Source organism: Corvus kubaryi, unplaced genomic scaffold (assembly GCF_017639235.1).
Source record: "Corvus kubaryi isolate FWS band 111438036 unplaced genomic scaffold, C.kubaryi_AGA036_p1.0 split1-131, whole genome shotgun sequence".
Classification (NCBI taxonomy): Eukaryota; Metazoa; Chordata; class Aves; order Passeriformes; family Corvidae; genus Corvus; species Corvus kubaryi.
Genome location: NW_024582073.1, coordinates 7,846,072 through 7,868,833, shown reverse-complemented (window position 1 = coordinate 7,868,833; position 22,762 = coordinate 7,846,072). Strand labels below are relative to the sequence as shown.

At 41.1% G+C, this 22,762-nt stretch overlaps 1 protein-coding gene across 1 annotated transcript in view; it reads left to right on the top strand.

Annotated features, from left to right (window-relative positions):
• The first annotated feature begins 14,301 nt into the window (after window positions 1–14,301).
• Window positions 14,302–22,762, top strand: part of SHISA3 (shisa family member 3) — a 12,722-nt gene continuing 4,261 nt past the window's right edge. The window contains exons 1-3 of the mRNA XM_042053358.1: window positions 14,302–14,342; window positions 15,895–16,150; window positions 22,339–22,729. Coding sequence (XP_041909292.1) covers window positions 14,302–14,342; window positions 15,895–16,150; window positions 22,339–22,729 — 688 coding nt within the window. The remainder of the gene's footprint in view (window positions 14,343–15,894; window positions 16,151–22,338; window positions 22,730–22,762) is intronic.

Genomic DNA, 22,762 nt, shown 5'->3' with positions numbered 1-22,762 from the left:
TTATGGTTTTTCAGGGCACAATTCATATTTGTTTGCAGACACTGGCAGGGCAGACAGTGTGCTCTGACAAGCTGCAGGCACAGGCTGCTTCAGCAGATTCCAGGGATTTGTTCTCACTGTTTATTCCAAAAATAAGCACATCTCCTTCTAATAAATGTTGTATGCAAATGTGGTTCAGTCATTTCTACATGAGATTCTAATTCATTCATTTAGAGATGTTCATTTTGTAGTGCATGCGAATTTGCATATGTAATTCAGCAAAGGCAGAAGCAATCTTTTATTCTCATCACTTCTGACATTTTAATCAATGATTTATGTCTTATTCTTACATTTATTAGCCCTCCCTCAGAATGCTAAGGCAGATTATTACGCATTGATATTTCTATACATATATAAAGCTCATTAAGACTCTTTGACAGAAAAATGGTCGAAGTGCAGGAAAGAGGGCAGGCATTTGGGGGCTTATGCTTTACCTTTTCTACAGGCTGGTTTTGCTCATTTGATAAACAGCTTCCCTGTGTCACTGTTGCTCCATCTGTGCAATAGAGATAGCACTGCCCAAACTCAGAGGTGAGACTAATTGTAGTTTTCAAAGCTTCTTGAGCTCCCTGGCTGGAAACTGCTATATAAATATTCTTCTGGTCACAAAGAAAATGAATGAGGTACAGTCCTAGCTAATGGAGATATCATCCATTATTTCTAGGTTTTGTCTGTGTCAAAGGTGGCTGCAGAAATGCTAACCTCTTTTTCTAGAGACTACCCCTTGTAGGTATTCATAGTCATACACTCACTGACTTTTTGCCAAAACACAGCTTTTACTGCTATTTCCTTCTTCAGACTTCATTGGCTTTCCAGATCTGAGGGACTCAAGTGAATTTTATTACCTCCTAGGCACCATCAACAGAATAATTTATCTAGTCTCAATGCCAGTCAGTCACTCCTCTGTGAATCCTTGGAGGGCAGTTGAGTTACAAAGATGATTGGGAAAGGCCGAATTGTAAGACACAGAATTACAGAGGAGTCATTTTAAAGGCCTGATTTAACCAACAGACCTTTACAGCTGGGATGAGTATGTGAATAGAGAGAAATCAGCTGGGATCCCAGATTCCATTTTGAGTCTGAACCTGACCTCCGTATTTAGAAGAGTTATTCGTGATGAAATAAGATAACAAGGGATTTTTCAGAAGTATAACTTCAGCTTAAAGGGTGGAAATATAGTCTGCAATTCTTTCAGAGTTGGAGCTTTGCTTACGTGAGTTTTGGAAATACATTTGTATTCCTATATGGAATAAAGTCAGACTTGCACCCTGCAGGAATCCAGTTCCAATTTCCACAAGTGTAAATCCATCAATGGATGGACTTGTCACAAGCGAAATCTCAAGCATGTTTACACTTAGAAATGAGAACTATAAACTTACACTTTGTGCTTATAGGTGTATGTTTGGTAAATGCCACACCATATTTCTGGAGAACACAGGCATGTATCAGAAATCTATTCTTTATTCTGTAAGAATGCCACAGCTAAAGTTCACAGTGTCCCTGTAAAAGGAAAATTTCTGGAGGACACCTGAAATCTCAGTTCAACCACTTTTCATTGGAGTGGTTTCTGAATTATCCCTGACGCACACTCCAGTCTGCATCTCATGTTTGAGTAAATCCATGAGACTGCAGTTGCTGAGTAGTTGGCCTGAAGTAAGGATTACAGTCACAAGAGTCCCAGAACACACAGCTGGATATTTTCATTATAAGAAAATGCAGCCTGACATCTAATTCTACACAGGTATTGGTAAGAGTCCTCTGATCCTCAAGCATACCCAGACAATCTTGATGTCATGCTGTCAAGCCCAGGATAATGAGAATAAACAAGAAAAACAACTACCATTATGAGTTTCTTTCTAAGAACTACAAGTAACTGTAGCGATATGTAACAAAAGTAAACATTTTTGACATTTGTGTAAAGCTAAACAACCTTAAGAGAGATGAGAGCACATCCCTCTGATCTTGGACATGTAGCTTAAAATAGTTCCTGTTGCTACTAGTGAAGAAATGTATAAATTCTAGGGAGGTGCTCAGGAGCCAAAGAAAGGTAGGGAAAATAGGCACTGGAGTATCTTATCTGTGTCAACTCTTCTAAAATAATTAATCAGGCTGTTGTTTTCTCTCCTAAGCGAACTATTGTATAGGTTGCCTAGTTCCACAAGGATAGACAACTATCTTGAAAATAAAATAAAAAATATTGTTTTCAAAATGCTGTGATTCCAGGGGCTGGAGCTCTAAAAAAGTCATTGTCCATACTCTTTCTCCTCTTCCTTCTCCTGACAGGTGGGAAAAAAGCTCCAGTGTTTCATACTGTCAGGAAGTGCATTTTATTCTCACATTGCTTAAACATTTCCTGTTACACAGACATTCCAAACATTTTTATTTTACTTCTCTTTATTTTGGTTTAGTTTATATCAAATGTGAAAAATGACAACAGGGACTGAAGTCCTTGTTTTTCCTGTTGTTACTGAGACAAGACCTCAGCACCACAGAAAGGTGGTAATGTGGAATAAAGGAAATAAACTCAATTGTAACTGTAATGGTTTATTATTTCTTAACCTTTATCCTACAACACCCTCCAACCTTCCACTTTCTGAGAGGCAGAAGAACACTGACTCCCTTAAATGGGAAAAAAAAACAAAGGAAAGAGATCTGGACTATGCAAAATGCAAAGTTATTTCTGCTTCTATATCAGATGCTAACAAAACAGAGACATTTTCAGTTAGGTACATATATTTTGTGTTTCTAATTGCATGATACATGGTGTCACAGGAAAGTCAACCCAGAGCAGCACGTTCTGTGCTGCTGCTCCCTCCGCTGCTCTTACAGAGCACAGCTGCTGACTCGGTGCCCCAAACTCTCAAACCATTCGAACATTTCATAAAAAGCTGCACTTCTGGAAGGTTTGATATGTTTGCCAGTATCCACACAGGCCCTAGCAATTTATTTTTTGGTAGTAAGTCCTACTCATTAATTGAATTTCAGAGTTTTCCTGTGTGGTTTTAAAAGTAATTTGGCTGGAGGTAAGACTACAGACCCCAAGGGCTGTAGCCAGCATTTCTTTCACGTAAGTCACAACTTGCTTTAGGTTATATTTTCTTTGGAATGGAAAGCTAATTTGTTTAGTTATGTTGGTCTGAGGGCATCAAATTGGACCATACTGTCACTGGTAACAAAAACAACCTCACAGACTGCTCAGGACATCAGTAAAAGTAATTGGTCAAATGACTTCAGCCAGCCATAACTCTAAAGGTAGACGTCTGATAAGTAAGTCTTCACCTTTCAGGAGCTATCAGTCCATACATCATTCTTGACAAGAAAAGGGCCTCATTCCCACAGCTTTAGCACCAGAAGAGTTTTTTTCTCCTTAAAAATAACAGCTTTGCACAAGATAGCACTGAAAATTTTATACCAGCAATTACTATCTTACTGAATCATACCTTAAGAACAGTTCTCATTGTATATTTGAGTCTATTTTTAAATTGCACTACTCATTCACTGAAACAAGACCTTTCAAATCAAACCTTAATACTAACTCCAAGCAAAAGAAGCTATCGTGCTTCCAGCTGCTAACAGTAAGATGAAATAAAGGTTAGTTATTTAGTAAAATTGTTTGCGGACAAGTGGCTTTTCTGTCATCATTATGTCTCAGACTAACAGAACAATTTTCCTAAACTGTAAGAGTATTTTTAAACTTATGAGTTATATGGCCTCTCTTTTTAAAATTGTTACACTCCACAGCAATGTGAAATTATTATAAGGAGCAAGGCAGTAGTCTTGTTCGTGGATAACGTGAGGATGTGCCCTCTGTTCCTGGAGCAGGTATCACCCAAACCCCTCTGGTGAACAGTGCAGGTGGGCTCCCAGGTCTGGAGTCCCAAAGCTTTCTTCTGCTTTAAGATGAGAGTAGCCCTGTCACAAAGAGCTCTCTCTAACAGATAATATTGAATATAGATCCAGATATTTTGCTTCTCTCCTTATATTGACTTTGATGAAGAATTAAAATTTAGGAAGAGTAAACTCTGCCCTTAAAGTTTAGTTCTCTTGACAACTGAAAAGGTTGTGCCACCATGTTACAATGCATTTACCTCCTGATTTGGTAATTTTTTTTGCTATTGTCAAACTTTAATAGGTCTGGCTGCATTGATTTTGACAGAATTAATGACTCTAGAGGATCAAAGGTGTCAGTATAACCCTGGCTATGTACAGCATTAAATGATAACCAACATGCAAGGTTTCAGATGCAGGAACTTCAGCCACCTTACTCTGATGATCTTTTAATGTTATCAGGAAATAAACATTATATAAGGCACCTGAAATGTGATTCATTAAACTTTTTGTTCCAATGCCATTTCTTAGGAATGTTTTATACAGTTGAAGAGACATAAGTAAATTCTGTTTCACTTTATCTTCTCATCCCTTCTTTGATAGGAAGGAGGAGAAAAGAAGGGAGATCATCCTGGGTTATGCACACAGACTAAAACTCCTGCTTTGGCAAACTGTGTCAAGAAGCAAATGCTCATAGGCACTGGTGAAACAAAGATCACCCCAAGTTATGGGAGAGATGGAATCTGCAACCACCAAAGCCCCTCACCTGAATACGCCTCCGTGGATACCTGGAACTTGGACTGCAAGTTAAGGCACCACTGTGGGAAATTGAGGTAAGATAAAGGTGGTACTACTGTCCAGGTGTTATCTCAGACTGAGGGGGAGGTAAACAAAGCTTGGGGAGAAGAAGGTGTCACTGATAATGGACAAAGGAAAGCCAACAGAGCAACTGTGCTGGAATCAGCTCAGACTGAGTAAAAGGTAGTTTTGTCAGGGCAAGATCACAACCCACCTGCTCAAGAAACCCACTGACTCAACAGAAGAGAAAGACTGAGCATGGGACTAATTAGCAGCAGAAGTGAGGAAAATATTTAAGAATAAAATAATTGTGTAGCCAATGAGCATTAATGCCTTTGCTTGCTAATACATATAAATAGTAGAAAAACTTCGAATTACCTCGGGACTGCCACCACCGAGAAACCCAGGGTAAAGAAGGACCAACAGGATACTGCTGGATCCATGGGTGGTGACTATCTTCCTCTTGATGTCTCTCTTCCTGTCCTCTCTTTTCTATTTTTATCTCTCTACCTCACATTAAATAAAATCTTTGTTATTGATTTTTGCATATGGGCTTGTTTGCACCTAAACTTGGGCAGAGGCATCTCTCACTAATCAAGTCCAATCTACATGCTGGGAAGAAGAGATGGTAGGGTCAAAGTGAAACTAGTACCAGCTCCAACGTGCAGCCTGGGACAAAGCAGGTGCAGCAACTGCCACGGGCAACTACTCTGAGTCCATCACAGTTGCAAGGCCGTACAGCTGTACTACATCTTTACCAGCAGTGACCTTCACACCAGCCATTGGCCCAGCTTAGGAGAGACTTAATGGCCAGGGAACCTTGTGCCCATGTTCCCTGTGGGTGCCGCAGGCAGTTCCCCAGTCTTCACCTTCAGCCAGCACTCCACTGGGAGGGACAAACGCACCAGCGGCATGCCTGAGTACATGGCTCTAGGCTGCAAACACAAGTGCAAGGTAAAATCATGGCATACAGATGTACCTCAAGTGCAATCACCCCCTTTGAGGCTTGGTGAGCTTATATCAGACAGAGTCAAGCAGCCTGTGGTATTGCTTGCAGTTCTGCTGCCACTCGCATCAGGTGCCAGTTTTGTCTTTTCCTTGCATGGAAGGAAATATTTTTGCCTGAAAGTTTTCTAGTGATTATCTTTCTGAGCCTCTCATCACCTCTTCTAATACATAACATTTTCTAGCTATTTATATGTCTGCACCACATAGCTTACAATCAAACTAATTTTGTTTGTATCCCTTAGTAGAAGTTCTGTCCCCTTACACATACTCTAGTATTCAAAGGATGATAATTCTGTGGTATTTAGCTAATACATAAATGTCCTGATGATAATCAGAAATGGACAAATTGGCAACCACATCGCAAATGGGTCTCAGCATGCAAGCCTTGATAATATATAATATAATGTAATATATACTATTATATATAATAATATATACCCTTGATATATATGGGTACATAGGAAATCAGGCTCTTTCTTCTTGAAAGTCTACAAGGTAATGCTGAATTCCAGCTACTACACATGAATATGTGCAGACAGGAGACATAAGCTTTGTTGCTCTCTTTGTTCAAACTTCGGTACAAGCTACTGAAAAACCAAACAAAATACTATGCTTTTAGCTCTTCCCATTAATGGCTTGTTTCGCTTTTCTACCTGTTTTCACATTTCGACAAGTCATTCTAATATGTGATCAGAAAAAAAAGGGAGGCATTATGATACCAAAAAACTGCTCATGTGAGTTTAATAGCTCTATTTTTATAATTACTGATTGAAAATTATTATCTCTGCATGCTGTTGAAATATATTTTCATGACACATTTTGCATCAAAAACGCCAGTCTTCCTGCTCAATAGTCCTGCCTTTAGTTTGCCTAGTCCTTCATCTGCTGAAAGGAGGCTCCTCTGTGTGATGCTCCTTTGTGCAGCACAAAAACACACCTCATTGCAGCCATTATTTGTAGTGGGACTGTCTCTGAGGGTCACTGAGATGAGGCAGATTAGAAGACATGGTAAATTAAAGTGAATGACAAATGATCCAAGGGGACCATGAGTACCACCACTTGATAATTGCTGTGGGATAATATTGTTGGACTTGAGTGCATGTCAGGGATGTATGATGCTGCCCGTGCCTGGCGCATCCTGAAAGGCTCCAAGAATGATCTGATATGGAGATCTGTGGGTTGAGCCAATGATAGTTTGTCTTCTGGATTATCCAAACTGTAGTGTATTCCACCAAATGCAACAGTAATCCTTTGCCTGAGCGTGACAAGCTGGGAATTGGCAGCTCCTCATCATACTGTGTGTCTTGGAAGCTAAGGTTCTGCCTCTCTTTAGTGCAAGAAAGGGGGGCTAGGGGACCCTTTGCTATCCAGAGCCTTGAACCACCCACCATTGCCTTCCTCAGTATGAGCAGCCTCCAACCTGGGGAATGGAACTATAAACATTCCAGGTGAAATATTAAGTGTGAGTGCAGATCTGACAGAGACAGGGACTGTCATCACTGATGCAGGACCTGGTGTGACACCAAGAGAGCAAACAGCACGGAGTTATGAGGAAGCACCACCATTCCCAGGGTCACACTGCAGTCTGGCCAACAAAGAAGTATCAGCTTCTGGCAGAGATGGGGCTTTGTGCTGCCTCCCAGGCGGGGAGCAGAGGGACCACTACTCTCCAGCTGCTAGTGGGCTAAAATTTTTCCACTGAGATGTTGCTTCCTGGGATTGCTCTTTCTTCCGTTGTATTTGTAGGTGTCTTTCCCATTACTATTATGTGCACGAGGTTGTCCTGAAGGCTGTCAGGGTTTCAGAGCTAAATTCATGTAGCCACAAACTCAGTGAATCTCAAAAGGTGTCTTGCAGTTTAAGATTGTCAGGCATTTCTAAATTGTGTGGCCACCAGGAGTTTCAGTACATAGCAGATATATTTTTTTGCATGTGTCCTGAAAAGTTTTGCTCCCAAAGGATGTTGATTAAAAATTCTAATAGGAGTTTTAACAGCCAAGCTACATGAAAATGCTAAGCCTTTAAGTACTGTCCCCAGCATTAATAAAATTATTGGGAATACACTCTGCATTGTGTAACAATTATCCCCTGGTTTCTATTTTGTTCCTCTAGATCATCTTGCTTCCTTCAAGTATCCTGTCTCCATGATTTATTGCTAGATCTGCTTTGTCACCATCTGCTCTGCTATTGCTCAAGAAAGAACAAATCCCCAGAAAATATCACAGTCCAGACTAAGCACCATATAAGCATCCTTTTCACATTCAGCCAAACATTGACTAATGGCGAGCTAAGCTATAATCACAAATTCCCTCCTTTCCTGTTCACTACAGTTCAAATTCACATAAAAAACTTGGTGGAATTCAGCTATCCTCCTTGGGGATATAGGTTACCATCTGTCTGGTTTCCAGTGGTACATTTAAAAAACATTTGTCCCATTTTCATAAAACATCCTGCTGTACAGAAACCATTTTAATATCTAATTACACAGCATTATGTATCACATATGTCACAACCAGAATAATTTGGCCTAAGTTTCTCTTAGCTAGTCTAGTCAGTTTTTCTCCTTTAAATTAAGTTATCCAAACACCTACAAATCCAACAGCATGCCTCTAGCTAGAGTAATTAAAAAAATAAGTAAATACTGAGCTGCCTGAAGAATATTTTGGATTTAATTTGATAACTTATATAAGATTTTCATTTCAAAAAGAAACAACGTTTTAAACTAAAGGTTAATGTGTTTACCATTGCATTAAAACATCTAAATTAATAAAAGCAGGCAAGAGAACGGCAAAAGGTATCAGTTGTTATGGTGCCCTCATGAACATAAACATATGCCAAAAAAATAGCAAATAAATTATTCTTTCCCACTCCTCAAATCTTGCTAGTTGTCCCCAGAGGACAGTCACTCTGTAGTCAGTCAGGGGACAGCATCTTCCTAAGCCACTTCTACTCAGGGTGCTTGACGTGAAGCCTACTCAAGCCTGTGGGAGCTTCCCACTGACCACTAAGGCATGGCGCAGTCAGGAACCTTTGGAGAGGGTCTGGGAGAGGCAGCTAGGCTGCATCATCCCCCTGTGGTGTGGTCACACCCCCGGCCAACCCACTTGCCATCAGTAACCGCCCCTCTGAGCATCTTTACAATGCAGTTAAAATTCTCTGGGTGCACAGATGCTCTGGGAGTGTTGTGATTTCAAGTGAACATGAAACTTCTTGATACCAAAATCCCATGAAGTGGCGGCATTCCTTGTCCTAGGCCTTGCACCACTTTGCCTGGCTGTGCTGTATTTCTGCCTTGCTCACACAGGGATGATGCTCCAGCACTGGAGGAATGATGCCTAGAGCACCCTGCTTCCCCATGCCCTTGCCAGGATCTTTCTTCTTCTTCCCCAGAAAAGAGGGCAATCCTCTTGGGAGCTCCAGTCTGAGTGGGATGAGGCTGTATCAGGAGCTGGAGCTGAATGAGAAGAGAGACAAATGTAAATAAGAATAAAAATCCTTCCTTCTTCTATCCAGAAATTCAAGTAGACCCCTTGGCCAAAAATATCGGTGTCCAGCACCTGTCACTATCCCGGGCTCGGCTTTGCAGTGCCGGAGCGCGATGCAGCGACCTTCCAAAAGCATCTTTTTTGTGAAGCCACTCGGCAGGGCAGCCACACACTCACACACGCGTGCACGCACAAACGCATGGATAGCTTCAGTAATACGGGTCAGTGGCAAAGAGGCAGGAAGGGTCGCTGTATAGAGATCCATGGACAGCATTTATTGCAGCCACACCGTAAAGGGATCCAGGGACAAAGACAAAAGACAATGGAGGGTCCAGGTTTAAGTAGAGGAGCGGGGCGAGCATCAGAGACCAACGATGTGAGGGCATGAGGGCGGTACAAAGGGGGGACTAGGGTAAGGGAACCAATATGGAAACTCTGGGGGAGTGGTGAGGGGCAAGAGCCAACTGGGGACGCAGAACTGGGGTAGATTAACATAACAGAACAAAGCATGCTGGGGAAGCCTTTTCTGCTCACCCTAAGCTGAGGAGGATCTCTGATACCAGGGCCTGTCTCACCAGCAGACTCTCTTTGTCTGTTGTACCACTGGTTCACTGGCCACCACAAGCACCAAGTTGTGTCATGATACTTTTTTGTGTTACCAGGTTCTGGAAGATTCAAACAGTATTTCCCACAGCTATCCCAAGGAGAACACTTGCAGCAGACCACTCTTGAGATGAGATACAGATGACGGATAGAAGCAATTATTTTTTTGAGCAGAATTGTTCTGCCTGTATCTAGTCAGAAAGCAGCTATTTTTTTCACAGCTATTTGTCTAAGAGAAGCTATAAATTTAACTAAAGTTCATAGGGAGCATACACTCTTGAGGGTGGTGGAATACTTCCCTGTAATCACATTGGTTCTGTCACAGTGAAACTGAGGCAAATTACTCAGAAGTCTCCCTCAGTTTCTCTGAGTGTTCCAGATACATGTGACACAGCTGGTCCAAAGAACATTACTGATGATGGAGTGTGTAGGATACGATTCTCCCCCAGAACTCAGAATCAACTTAGAAACACATGCAGCACCAAGAAGCTCACCCCGAAAGCAGTCAATCTTGATTAACCAGCCTATCTCTACTGAAATGCCTCTGTGGTCTTCCACTCTGGCTGCTTTGCAAGGAGAAGGTCTATTCTAAGGAAGTGTCTTGTTGGAGAGAGGGAGAGACGGAGTGGTTGAATACACACAGACATCTTGAGAGACTTAACTCTGTTATTCCTAGAGCATGAATAATAATAGGACTTAACCTAAGGTGTATGACTGGGGAAAGGAGACCCACATTCCCAAGGACTGGTCATTGGTTGCACATTAGCAAACATCAGTTGTCTGATGTCCTGAGCACACTGTGGGCACTTGACCAGGCTCCCCATGAAACAGAGGGAGAGGCAGGACTGTCAGCAGTGCAGGGCTGGAGGTGTACATGCAATCAGAGCTACCCATCCTTTGCAAATGATGATTATTTTCATTATGTTATTGGGGTTAAACTGAATTCACAGTAATAAATATCAGACAGAGAATGATGTAGTTTAAAAAATGGACATTGAATCCTCAGGAAGAATTGCAGAAAAGAAGGGAAAGTTTTAAAATTGCTTAGATTTTAGAGAACTTGTTCTATTCTAAAGACATCCCAGTAGGAGAGAAAAAGCTCTTTGTAGGAAAAACTTCACAGGCATCAGATATTTCATTATACTGCCAAGCTGTTCAAGGAGATTTAGAAAGTATTCGGATATCAATACCAAAGCCTATTTGCTAACTACCCCCAGAGGTATTATTATAGTATCAGGTGCAGCTATCCAGGAGAAAAATAATCTGATACCCATAAAAATTTATCAGCTATTTCAGGACAGATTATCTGACCAAGAACAGTATGACTCTGAAGTTATCTCAGAGGAGACCACCTGAGCTCTGTAATACTCAAACAGACATATGAATGAGTAAAAAAGAATGCGGGTAAGTATCATAACATATTTCATTATAAGTCTGTTATCTATGGCTCTTACCTCTTCAACTATCCAATAAAAAATACATAAATACAGAAGGAAAATTATCTCTAAATTTACCTAGGTTTAACTTTGCACTTTTTGCTGAGTGACAAAATTTTTAACTTCTTGCCCAAAGCTACATTTAAACATCGGGTTTTGAGCACATTCACTCATACAAAAACTGTGATTGCTGGAGCCATCATGCTTACAGCCAGGGTACAAAATAATCCTCCATTTATGACTTGCCTATGCACAGAGGTCTAAGCACTCCAATAAAGGCAGGATTTAACACTCATCCCACTTCTCATCATAGAATTAATCAGGACAACTGATGGTAAGGCAGGCATTTAATAAGCAGATAATAGTAATGATTTTTGCACGCATAAAGAGATAGTATCTGATGTCCCTGACCTGTACAGAGGGAAAGAAGTCAAAGGTTTGTATAAACTTATTAGAGATGAGAACAGAACAAAACAAATAAATTATCTGTATGATTAAGTTGCCTTGTGAATGAGAGTGGTTACAAGCGGCCATTGCTTTAAAGAAGTCTTGGCTCTATCACAGTAAGGAAGCTGCTACTCTGGGCACCTACATGTTTTCCATAGAGATTCTTGTGTCACCAGTTCCCTGCTGCTCATGTGCCATTAATTCACCAGTGGGTGAATTGGCACAGATTTGATCACATGGATGCTTCTATTTTATTTAATTGAATTAGGGTTCAAATAAGTCTCAGCATATTTACAAGTCCTTTTTTGTGCTGAGTGTCCACATGGCCACGTAAGGAGCTAAGCAGACATGTTCACTCCTTGTGCTTTCAACATTGTATTTAACCTTTCATCCCGAAGTGATGGGATACTCTGCAGCATTCTTTGCATAAACCTGAAGTATGCACTAAGACGAGATGCTAACTCCATTTGACGACTGCTGGCAAATGCAAGACAGGAATACACATATATTCATACCAGAACATATATTAATAAACTTAATGAGCATTTTAAGAATCTCAAATGACCCAAAGCAAAAAATATGAAGTGCTTTTTTATGATTTTCAAGACTGATAATTATTTTAGTGTCTCCGTCTCAGTTCAACTTCTCTAACTAGATAGAAAGCCCTAGCTGGTACAGTAAACTTCAGAATATGAAAAGTGTATATAATTTCAAACATATCTCCTGCTTACCAGAAGTTAACTAAATTATATTTTGGGAAAAAATTGTTAAAATCTGCTTGGTTAATTAATAAGAGGGTACTAAAGTAAGTCCACAAAATATGTATGCATCTTCAATTACAAAACAATATGACAAAATGAGCTGTATTATTAGTAACAGTGAACCTGAGCATTTTTATTCTTACTGTGCTAAGGACTGTGATTTCCTGTAGCGTGTTTTTAATACCTAAGGGATATTTGATGGAGGGTGTGGGAGCAAGCCATCATGAAATCTGTGACTGGTCTAGCATTCAAAGTTGAGAATGCCTGAGGACTGGGTACTGATGGCATAGTTACCAGTGTTTCATGTGAAGACAAGAATTTTTATCCTGTCTTAACTATTGGTGGCAAAGATCTGAAACTTGCTAGCAGAGACTCCTGCAGAATAATTTTCTGATACTTAAGTTCAACTCTGTAGTGCTTGTGTAATAGAGTGATGTTTGACCATACAGCATGTGAGCTGCAGAACAAAAGTTTAGGCTAAGAAAAAGACAAATAGGTGACTGCAGAGAAGTGCAATTATTCATAATTTGAAAATTGCACTAGAGAGCACATTAGCTTCTGAACAATTAAAAGAGGACTTCTCACAGGAGTGTAAGATTAGGTCTTAACTAGGTTAATCTACATGGTGTTTGCTTGTTTCACTCCTGGGTACTCTAAAGCATAGCATTTGTAACAGGTCTATTAATCAAAGTGATGGAAGAATAAAATATTCCCGCTCAGCCAGGAAGGCATCAAGTCAGTATCAAAATCATAACATTTTAATTTAAAGTCGTCTATCTGGACTTTGGAACTGTTTAGACTGTGCAACCAAAAGTTAGAAACCAAACATTTGAGCTAAGCTGATAAAACATGATCATTAATTGAGGCTGAAGTTAACAATCTGTCACTGAAGAAATTTGTAGTGGCCCCTGAGCCAAAAGTCTGCAGTAAGACATCCAAAGCAAGTTCGTAATAATTCATCATCAATTCAGGATGAGATAAAGTCCTCAAAGGAAGCCAAACATGGGTAATGCAGGGGACTACAGGCAGTCTGTTTGATAAATATTAACTTCTCTTCTGAGAAGGAGGCTAATTCATGATTCAGCTAATTTAGGATTGGTTTTTATAACTGGATTAACAGTAATCTAGGGCTGAAGTTACTGTTACTGGTGTTGTCAAAGATTTATATCGAGATGCCAGCTATCAAACCCAGTTGTTGGACTAAGCAGTGTACTCACACACATTAGTCCCAGCTCCACTGACCTCAGCCTAAACCCCAGTGGTTTATTACTACAGGTGGTGTACAAACAGCCTCAGTAATAAAGTGATAAACACAAGTGGGATGCTCTAGTTCGTAGCCACCCAGCAGCAAAGAGCTCAATACCAGGATGTGAGCACAGCATGCTCTGTTGAGCACTGGGGATTTTCAAGGGACAACCTGTGGGCTGCTGGAGGTCTGCAAGGCCCACAGAAGGGGGTGGTGAAAGCAGGAGCCACATGTATTCCTGGTTCTTCCTCTATGTCTACTTTTGCCTTACGCAATGGTTTGCAGTTTCTTTTATTCACCTAGTGTCCTTCAAAAGCTTCTTGAAAAGGACAACTGTACATAGGATAGAAGATATAGGAGGGGAGATGAAGGAGGACTCTTCAGTGATGTATTTTCCCTTGATTTTTTTTCACTTGCAAAAAGTAGCCTGTGACAGAGAGTAAAATATTGCTGATATGTTACTAAAACAAACTATGTGTGTGGTACGCTGGACACTCTCCTGCTTCTCTCCTCCAGGACTGTGTGACACATCCCTATGAAGCCACTGGCTGTGCCTGAGCAGGTGCTTGCAGCCTTGCTGGGTGGATGAATTGAACTGGCAGGTTCAAGAATGTCCTGCACTCATTACCGATCCTTCCAGCTCTCGGGAAATGCAAGCTCTGCGCAGTAGCAGCACTGGCAGGGAAGCGAGGTGAGAGGCAACTGCAGAGAGACAGATACAGGTCAGGAGTGTGGAGAGAGAGACAGCTGGTGGATGAAGCATCCACTGCCACCAGAGGCGCGATCTGTTGTGCTCTTGCAACACACTGCATGAATTGGGCTGCAGTGATGTCTGCAACTGCCATCCCCATGGGAGCTCTCCCACTGGGAATGGGACATGCACTCCTCCTGCCCTCTTGCATGGCTTCACCCGGCTGTTCTGAACGCAGCCTTGATATTATAAACATCATCTTTCAGACAAATAATTACTCTCCACACTCTGTGTCATTTCTCATTCCTCACACGACAGTCACGCACAGTCTGTATCACAATGCCTCTTTTGCAACACATGCTCTGCACTAACAGAAACTGCTGCCAGAAGAGGAAAAGCCATGACATTTTTTGGTTACGAATACCTCCTCTCATGTCTCCTGGTGATAAACCGCTCCTGCCATATCCCAGGCCTGCTCCGTAGATGGCAGTGTGCAGTTACTTTCTGTGGTATATTTACCTATTAGCTGCTTTCTTGACATTTGCTGGAAAACTACTTCACTCAGTAAACACCAAAAATGATAACATGGAAAACTATATTTAAACACTATAAATTTCATATCTGAAATAGGAGTATTTGCTAAGTGTTTGCTGTAAACTTCAGAGTATCATAAATCCAGTTGTTTTTATAGGTCAGATCCCGGAAGAAATCTAAGCAAAGAGACTGAAATGTAGATAAGCAAAAGAAAATTTCCTCAGGCTGTTGCATATAAGAATAATAAGTAAAACTTTGAAATAAAGTTATCAATTCCCCAAACATGACTACATTCAGTCTACGAGAATACTTTAAGTCAAATTCAAAAGCTAAATATTTTAAGTCAACATTACAGCTCTCCAAAATAACTAATGTGTTCACCAAAACACTTTATGTATCTCCTCATAGTTCTTTAAAGTTTTAGTCTTTTTTAGTTTTCTACATGGCAGAGTATAGCCTGTACTGGTTCTGCATGCAATGTCTTCCTACACAGTTTTTCCCTGAGTAACAATCAGGCTTCACAATTGCATTGATTCCTACATGGTGGTAACCTCTACAGTGCAAAGGGTGAAATTAGCTTATGCAGACCCTGCTGTTTGTGTCAGAGAATCATAGAATCATAAAATGGCTTGGGTTGGAAAGGACTTTAAAGATCATCTCATTCCAAATGCCCTGCCATGGGCAGGGTCACCTTTAATTAGACCAGGTTGCTTAAAGGCCTGTCCAACCTGGCCCTCAACCCTTCCAGGAATGGCATCCACAGCTTCTCTGGGCAGCCTGTTCCAGCGTCTCACCACCCTCACAGTAAGGAGTTTCTTCTGAACAGCTAATCTAAACCTTTCCTTGTTTATTTTGAAAAGAGTGTTAGTGTGCTCTAGGCTTTGAGTTAAAGCCAGTCCCCAGTTATTACTGATCCAAAATTTAAAATTACTATATATTAATCTCACTACATAAGACCTCTTTCTGGCACATAGATCTTGTTTGGGTAAATTTTAGGACACTGCACTTCCCCAAACAGGAAGAACAGGATCCCCAAATATTTCCTCTGTGCACGTCCTGCTCAGGCAGACAGCCTGCTCGCTGCATGGGGAGTTGGAAGTGGCACTGCTGCAGGGCTTCTTACCTCCCCTGAAACAGTTCTGGATGGCCACAGAGATAAGACTGGATTAGGTGAGTGGCAGGACCCATCTTGCTCGGGATCTGGAAATGCAGCATATCGGGAGCAACAAGCACTTGAGCACAGCAACTCTGCACCTACTCAAAACAGCGCCAAGGTGACCCAGCCCCTGACTTCCCCTAGTGGGAGTTGAGATAGAGCTCCTCCTTAAATGCAGTCAGAACAAAGAATATGGGTCTCAGTCTTCAATCTCACCTAATCGTTCTTTCACTGATTAGATTATCATAAATATAGAACTAATTTATGTCACCAAATGCTAATTTCTTCAGACCTGACATGTCTTAAGTTCTTTGGGAAATCTGCTGTTTGTAGGAAGTGTTAAGAGGCCTTTCCAAAGACAGGATAAATACAATGAATGGAAAACCCCACAACTATCTGCTATAAACATGCAAAGATATCGATGCAAAAAATGGATGGGCGGTCCTCAGCTGGGTGAAATGTAGCCTGAGGAAGATGGTTGAGGACCTGAGCCAGAGGAACTGAGGGATATGTTCAAAGATGCAGAATTTGGCTGTGTTTTTTAGCATTGGAGAGCTGCTATTTAATGCCCACAATAAATTTGCAGCAGCAGTAATAAAATCATTTTTAAAAATTCCTGTTTGCACTACTAAAATATTTAATAAAATTATCTGTTTGGTTGCCAGTTCAAGCGTAAGGGACCAGTTTAATTTACCAGGCTTAGTGCTACAAAGGAATTACTCTTTTAAATCCATAGGCTCCATTGCCTATGAGTTATTTGTGTACAACTCTCATGTGTAATAAGCAAACTACTAGAGGTAGATATTAATATGTCCTACAAAACAAGTTCTTCCTTAGTTCTTTACAGGATGTATCCTACTGAAGGCTAAAGATGTTCCATAATGTGCCCATTTTCAGATTTCTTTGTGCATTATTTGCCAGTTATTCTCACGCTTTAATTTCATGATAACAAAAAAAAGGAAACTACATATTTTTAAACTTGGGCATATTTTTATTACGCACTCTGTTAGCTACGGATTGAAACAGTGCTCTCATATGCAGCACTATTTATTTTGGAGAAAAAGACAAAAGCATTGGTATATATTCTTTTTTTCTTTTTGAATTCTCATATTTTTTTTTCCCAGTGTGAGTGAAAAAAACCAAAACAGTTGTCTTCATTTTCTGGTAAACACATTTTCTTTCTACACTTTTCTACACTCAAGTGTCATGTTCTCTCACATCCTTTCACTTTTTTTCTTGGTCATTAATTCAAGGAAAAAGAAATGCACACTCTGCTACAGAGCAAAGCAGGTCTGATGCTATCTCTCTCCTCTGACCTTTCTGTTGCACTGTTCATTAATGTGACTGTTTGGGGGATTAGGGAATTGCCTGGCAATAGTACACTGAGCTTTCCACCTCCAGCTGGTAAGCTTGGTACTGTTTGAAAAAGGCTACAGCAGTCAAGATTATTAGGAAGTATAGTTATTTACTTGCAATAACTCATTTTTTCTCTGCAAGTTACAGAGAAGGAGCTCTGTGCCAAATCATAATTGATTAACAGTTTTCAGGTGAAAATGTGGCCATTTTTCAATCTCTTTTTGGCTGTCAAAACATTTCCCCATGTTCAGTGCTTTGAAAACAGCTCTTAGAACTACAACAAAACAGTCATTTTTGTACTTTATTTTTTACTTTTTATTTCAGGTTTTTATTAGCTCTTGCTCTACTAGTGGTTGGTGTAATTACGTACTGGCCTTTTTTTTTTTAGAATCAAGAATTGTTGCTTGGAGAATTTGTTTCTGAATTCCAAAGCACAGGAACTTCTGGTTTAAAAGTAAATTAAACACTTCTTCAGAAAACCTTACTTGATAGCCATAAGACAGGCTATTTTAAGCCACAGCTCGAGTGAAGAAAGGGTAATTGCACATCATGTAAGATCACCAATTCCTATCTATCCTAGACATCTGTCCTTGCTCTTCTACTCCTCTCAGCTCTGTGCCCCTCTGGATGCGGAGATGGAGAGCACGGCAGTGGTTGTATAGAGGAGATACATTCAGCACACGTGAGTTACTGGATGTAACCAAATCCCTTCATCTTTCATTACATGGTCTCTGTAGAGCTCAAAAGTAAGGCAAGAGTGATCTTCTAAAGGATAGATGGGGGATGGCTGGGATAATATGTTCCTCAAATAGGGACGGCTGCACTGCTGGCTTAAAAATATCTTCTACTCTTGGTGTCTTAGGAGGAGAATGATGGCTTCTGAGGTCTGATCCTAACTCCTCTACCTAGCACTGCTACAGACTTCAGATAAGGAACCATTACAGTGACATGGGTATACCAGTAATCCAACATTCTGCTGCTTGAGTGAGCCCTAAGGCACTCATGATTAATCTCACTTACTTTGACAGTCATGAGGCTGGGATAACCTGACTTCTTTTTCCCCACAGCTGTAACTAGCTTTCTCAGTGGGTTACCTGGGGGCAAGAGGAAGTGGTGCAGCCTTTAAGAGCTGGCTTAAGTAACCTTACCCCTCAAATATTCCTGAGAGACTTCAGAAAACAGGGTGGTATTCCTGACTGGGGTGGGAAACCACGCAGTACTGGTCAAATCCCAGGAATAAATCATAAAAGGCTGACTGTCAGAGCTGCAGCCTCCAGCCCAAAACGGAGTAGAACAATGCCTCCCTCCCAAATATGAATACTGAACACTGAAAAAGAAGCAAGGCAAAAGAAAGAAGAAAAGCACCACCCCTTGATTCCCCTTGATTCAGTCAACCAAAATACACTTTATGGGCTTCTTGGGTCTGTTTCAATTTGCTGACATAGGCAATAGGATGAGGCTCTGCAGCCAGAGGAGGAGTGGAGACACAGCCGGAGGCTCCTTGGGGCGTGGGGCTGATTCTGGGGCACCTCCCAGCACTCCTGCCAGCCCTTCCAGTCTGGGCCTGGCAGGTGATAGGGATGCTTGTGGCCTGGCAGGTGGCTCTCCAAGCAAGGCAGCTACAGGAAGGGTGTTCTCACAACTAGCCAAGAATAAGGATGTCATTTTAGAGAGCAGCATACAGGATTTTATTCAACACAGTCTTTATATGATTAATGAAGCAACTCAGGTTGCTGAAGCGCTTGCAATTTAGGTGGAAAATTATTATTTTTTTTTTTTAAGTGAAATCTGCTTGCACCAGGCTGTTTTGAGAAGCTGCTAACTGAATTTGGCCTTTTTTAATCTTCAAAATCCAAGACAAAATTTAACGAAAAGCTGGGGTGAAATGACTGATCCTACAGGATATGACCATCAAGAAAGATATGAGCTGAGCCTATCTGTCACTGCCCTAGTCAAGACAGAAGTGTGATGTTATTTAGGAATTTTTGTGAGATTTGGTTTCTGCTTGGACTCTAGTAGCCAAGCCAAAGTTTCAGGACTTTACTAACATTGGTAGTGCCTGCCTGAAATGATATTAGGATTTACTCTCATGCTAGAGCTTCATGGGTTACTGGCTTGCTCTATACTCTAAAAGAATGCCAAAAATATAATAGTGAAAACATGGGAAAAAAAAAAGAAAAAAAGCCCAAATCCAGAAAAGAGAATGTAGCAAAATTATTATTAGGAAATATGAATATGTTCAAGAAGATTTTAATATCCGTTCTTACAACTGATCTATTTGGCAGTAGTGAGGTAATTACTGTGTGCAGGGAGGCAATGATTTCAGAAGTCATTTAAGAAAAATTGTTTGATCTCGCACAGAAGCAGATGATGAGTACTATAATGTGTTCTCCCTGTAGGTTTGCTGTGGAGACACTAAGAAAAGCCTGGTAAATAATAATACCTTAAAATGCAATTAAAATATCTTCTCTCCCTATTATATGACTGATTTCACCTTCATAGTTTTAATACTGAGCTTTATAAACAACAACAATCAGAACTACACGAGCTTTAAAAACAGTGTTTCTCATTCAAAGTTAATGTGATGTAACTAAGTTGATGACACATCACCTGGAAGCTGGAAGGTTTTGGCTAGGAACAAATAATAGGCAAAGGCAGCACAGGTACTTTGCAGGAACATCACCCAACAAAAGCCAGCCTAACAGTGAGCTACTCGGAGACATCCAACGTCCTCAAACTGCAGATGCAGGATGCTCACCAACAGTTTACATGATAGCCTTTTTCCTGTGTTCTTAATTATTTGGGGGTTTAGTTTAAAGCAAATGACAAAAATCAAAACAAATGAATCTGCTTGCATGTCAAACTGCTTAAGGACGTGGCTGCCCAGATGCAACATTTACAGGAAGGGGAGCAGAACAAAGGTTTTTCCTATCTATGTCAGAACAATCCAGTTCACCTCCACTATAGTTGCATCACATTCTGCAAGCTGTGTCAGTATTTCAGAGAAAGGAAAAAGACCACAGAAGTCGGTTAAGACCTCAGCAGTTTATAGGAAAACTCATGTATCTCCCAAGCTTTCCAGGTTGGCAGTGTTTGCAGGATCAGTCCTGAAATTTGCCTCTGACTTACTTGGCACAAGGGAGAAAAATCCACTTGTGTGATTGAAATGCCATTTAGCTGCACAAAAGTAAACCAATCACACACACTTGCAAACCAATACTTAAGAAACTCTTAAAAGACTTTTCTTGCAGGATGGGGAAATTTGTGATTCAAATAAAAGGAAGGTTAATTGTGTCCATTTGCAGAAGATCCTGTACAGCTGCCATCACCTCATGCAAGAGGGGAGCAGAGAGTAGCCTCTGCCTAAAGGAACACAAAGATGAACATTTTATTAACAATCCAAGCACTAGAGATGGAACAAACAAGGAGAAATAAACCCAGGTCAAAGTCTTCCTGATGTCTGTGAACTGGGGCCTCAGTGCCCCCACCCAGAACTATCACTGCAGTTCCTATCGTAGCTTAAGATCTGAAATATCTGTATATCTCAGAAGGTTTTTTTCAGACCAATTTTTTTTTCTTTGGAAGCTGGTGAATTAATTAACAAAATCAACATATGAGCTGTGAGATATTTACTCATTGACTCCTACCAAATGTGTCTTTCCTGCAAACTTGAGAGGATGGCTCTGTTGTCTCTCTTTCCTCTGCACCTGAGATAGCTAAATGCACCATGAAGACCTTACTGACTTCCTGCTCCAAGCCTCATCCTGGTCAACACAGAGATTCCTTTTGACCTTCCTGGAAGTTGGATTAGGCCTTTAAAAGTCATACATTTTAAAACATTCCATGAAGGTTATGTTTGCTTTAAAACCACGGTGAAGTAAATGCAAAACTGTATTAATATTTAACATTGGCTTATAAAAACTAGGAACTTGTAGTCAGGACAGCTGGTAAAAGTTTAATTCACATCATCGTTTCAAAATGAAAATGCAGAGGAGAACAGAATATTGCATTTTCACTTTCAAAATCTACTTGTTTTCTTTTATATCCAGTTTTGCTATTTCTATAGCCATATCTGTTAAGCAGCCATGAAAAATATTTTTCTTTATGCAATTTTTTATTTATTTTTCCAATTTGTTGGTACTGGTTATACATACAGAAATCAAAACAGGGAAAAAAGGGTCAGAGGGAAAAAAATAAGCAAATATATTAGTTAAAAGAAAAAACCCCACAAATATTGTGCTTGTGGACTGTATTTAGGAGTTGGCCAGAAGAATAATGTCTTGATAGATGGTTCTGGGTACACAGTTTTATTGCTGGTACACAGCACACTTTGTTCCTTTTGTTTGACTGAACTTGCCAACTTTGGAAATTAGTGACACGGGCATTCAAAATGTTGGACAAGTGGTCAGACTCTGATATACATATTCATACCCCAGTGGTAAACGATGTCAGGAAGTTTGAGATGCAGGAAAAATGAATTCTTTCGTCCAGCACAGCTTTAATATAAGTTTTGTAAGCACTTTCACTGTTGGAGCAAGAGTGCCTCTTAGATAGCACACAGGGGAGGCATCATTTAAAGAAATGTTTCTGTGCTTGAACCAGAAGTCCAAACCTGCTCAGTTCATTTAAAATGTTTATTTCCTCTAGAATAAATGAATAAGCAGTTCCTGTTGTGGTTTTTGCTTGGTGATTTGCTATTATTCTTCCAGCAGAAAAAGGATTGGATTCTTATATGAACAGATGTGTTCCTCCTCCCTAGCCCCACGCTCATTCTCTCCCTTTGGAAAATAGAGGTGATGGGCCTGGTGTTTGACTAAAAGAGGCTATAAATCTTCCGGGGATGTGCTGCTACGTCTTTGCACATAAAAGTTATTGAGGAAGGGAAACAGGTTAAAAAGCAAAAAGTCCTTGTAATAAATCCTACGCTGTATTTGGTTTTTTAACCCTTAGAAGCGCAAGGCTGCTTTAATAAATTGGCAGTACAGAGACCATTCTGTTTCGTGTTGGCCACAGGCGGGGAGACAGGGGCACAACCGGGTGTGTAGGACGGGAGATGCCCGGACTCCCGCTCAGCCCTTTTCTCGCGGAGGCCGGGCACAGCCTGCCGAGAGGAAGAAGGCCACGCTAAGCAAACGCGTATCTGGCCGCAGCCTCACTCCCTCCGCGCCCGGCCCCGTCCGACCGACAGGTACAGAGCGGGGCCGGCCGAGCCGCGGGGGCCGGGGCCAGCGAGGTGCGGGGCGATGCTGCGGAGGCGCAGGAGGCGGCGGGGGCCGAGGGCGGCAGGTGAGCGGCGGGGGCGGCCCCGCGGGGGCGCGGCCGGGGGTCCGCGTGGGTGTGAGTGAGTGGTGTGAGGGGGTGTGTGTGTGGGGGG